Below are 1,310 nucleotides of genomic sequence, written 5' to 3'. Positions count from 1 at the left end.
CCCGTCCACCCTCCCCCCTCCACCACCCAAGGTAGCCGCAGTGCCCTCCCCAGCTATGCGCTCTCTGCCTCCCTCGTACCCCTGCAACGCCCCCACCCGACGGCCACCTGCTGTGCCCAGAAGTGCAGGTAGGTGGATGACAAGAAGAAGAACGTTGTCATTGTTAGCTCACCATTGTCTTTTCTGTTGAGCTGTTGCAAAGTAGATAAAAAAGAACCTCCTACCATATTTGTTTGGAGTACACTTTCCAAGGCTGTGGTTATATGAGATGATGTTCACTCATGTCAACCCACATGTTGTCCTTGGGTCAAGTTTTGTATTATAAATAGAGCCAAAAAGCATTGAAAAAGCGTTGAAAAAAATCAACTTAAATAAGTGCTGAAAATGTAAAAAAAAAAAGAACTTCAGGAAAAGCAACAAAAACAATGAAAAAACAGTCAAAAACACTGACAGAAGACCTAAAAACTTTAGAAAAATGTCAAAAAAGAGCCCCAAAACATTAAAAAAACCTTAAAAGCAATGCTAGTATGATGGAGCCAAAGTATAGTAAGAAACAGATGACGCTGACGTAAAGAGGGACAATATTAGATGTATAAGAGAAAGATTGTCCATTTTAAGGCAGTATTTTTTTCCATCTTATTTACAATTTACATAAGAGCACTAAACAGTAGTTCTAAATCTGAGGTGTTAAGGGAACCCCACAAGGGTGTCACAAGTTAAATCTAAGGTGTTCCGAGATTATATTCAGGACAGGAGGGAAGAATTGGTTTTCTTACACATAAATGAAACACATTTATTTTCTTGACTTTCATCTAATCATTGCTTTGCTTTAGTTTTATGTCAGTAGAAATGGATCAAATAATACTGAAAAGATGAAAAACTAAAGTTTTTGGTGGAATTGTTGTGTGTAGACATCGATGCGTTTTCACGGGTCACAGATTATTAAATAGATATGTACATTTTACAACACGTGACATGATTCAACAACATGTTTATGCGGAGAAAGACATTTGAAGTATTTGAAGCAACTGTCAGTTGTGCTGAGTTATGGTTAGGTACATGTGTTGTGTAACTCTTTATTTTCTAAACAACCTTACAAATTCATGTTTTTTTCTCAGAGAGGAAAACAAGTGTGAATATGGACTTGCTGCAGTTAACACAATAGATCATATTGGACTTGGATGGATTTTACATGTTGCAGATTTTATTGCTGATGTGTGACTCCCCTATGACTCCTCTGCTCTTGCCACCCATTGCAACAGGTGTGCCTCGGCTGGCTCCTCCTCCAGCCCCCCCGGCCCGATCCCCCT

The 1,310-nt window shown here is 39.5% G+C and overlaps 1 protein-coding gene across 1 annotated transcript in view; it reads left to right on the top strand.

Annotated features, from left to right (window-relative positions):
* wipf3 (WAS/WASL interacting protein family member 3) overlaps positions 1-1,310 on the top strand; it is a 9,103-nt gene that overhangs the window by 5,687 nt on the left and 2,106 nt on the right. Inside the window, exons 6-7 of the mRNA XM_034892767.1 lie at positions 3-128; positions 1,263-1,303. Coding sequence (XP_034748658.1) covers positions 3-128; positions 1,263-1,303 — 167 coding nt within the window. The remainder of the gene's footprint in view (positions 1-2; positions 129-1,262; positions 1,304-1,310) is intronic.

Source organism: Etheostoma cragini, chromosome 14, assembly GCF_013103735.1.
Source record: "Etheostoma cragini isolate CJK2018 chromosome 14, CSU_Ecrag_1.0, whole genome shotgun sequence".
Taxonomy (NCBI): domain Eukaryota; kingdom Metazoa; phylum Chordata; class Actinopteri; order Perciformes; family Percidae; genus Etheostoma; species Etheostoma cragini.
This window is presented reverse-complemented; position numbering and strand designations above follow the sequence as displayed.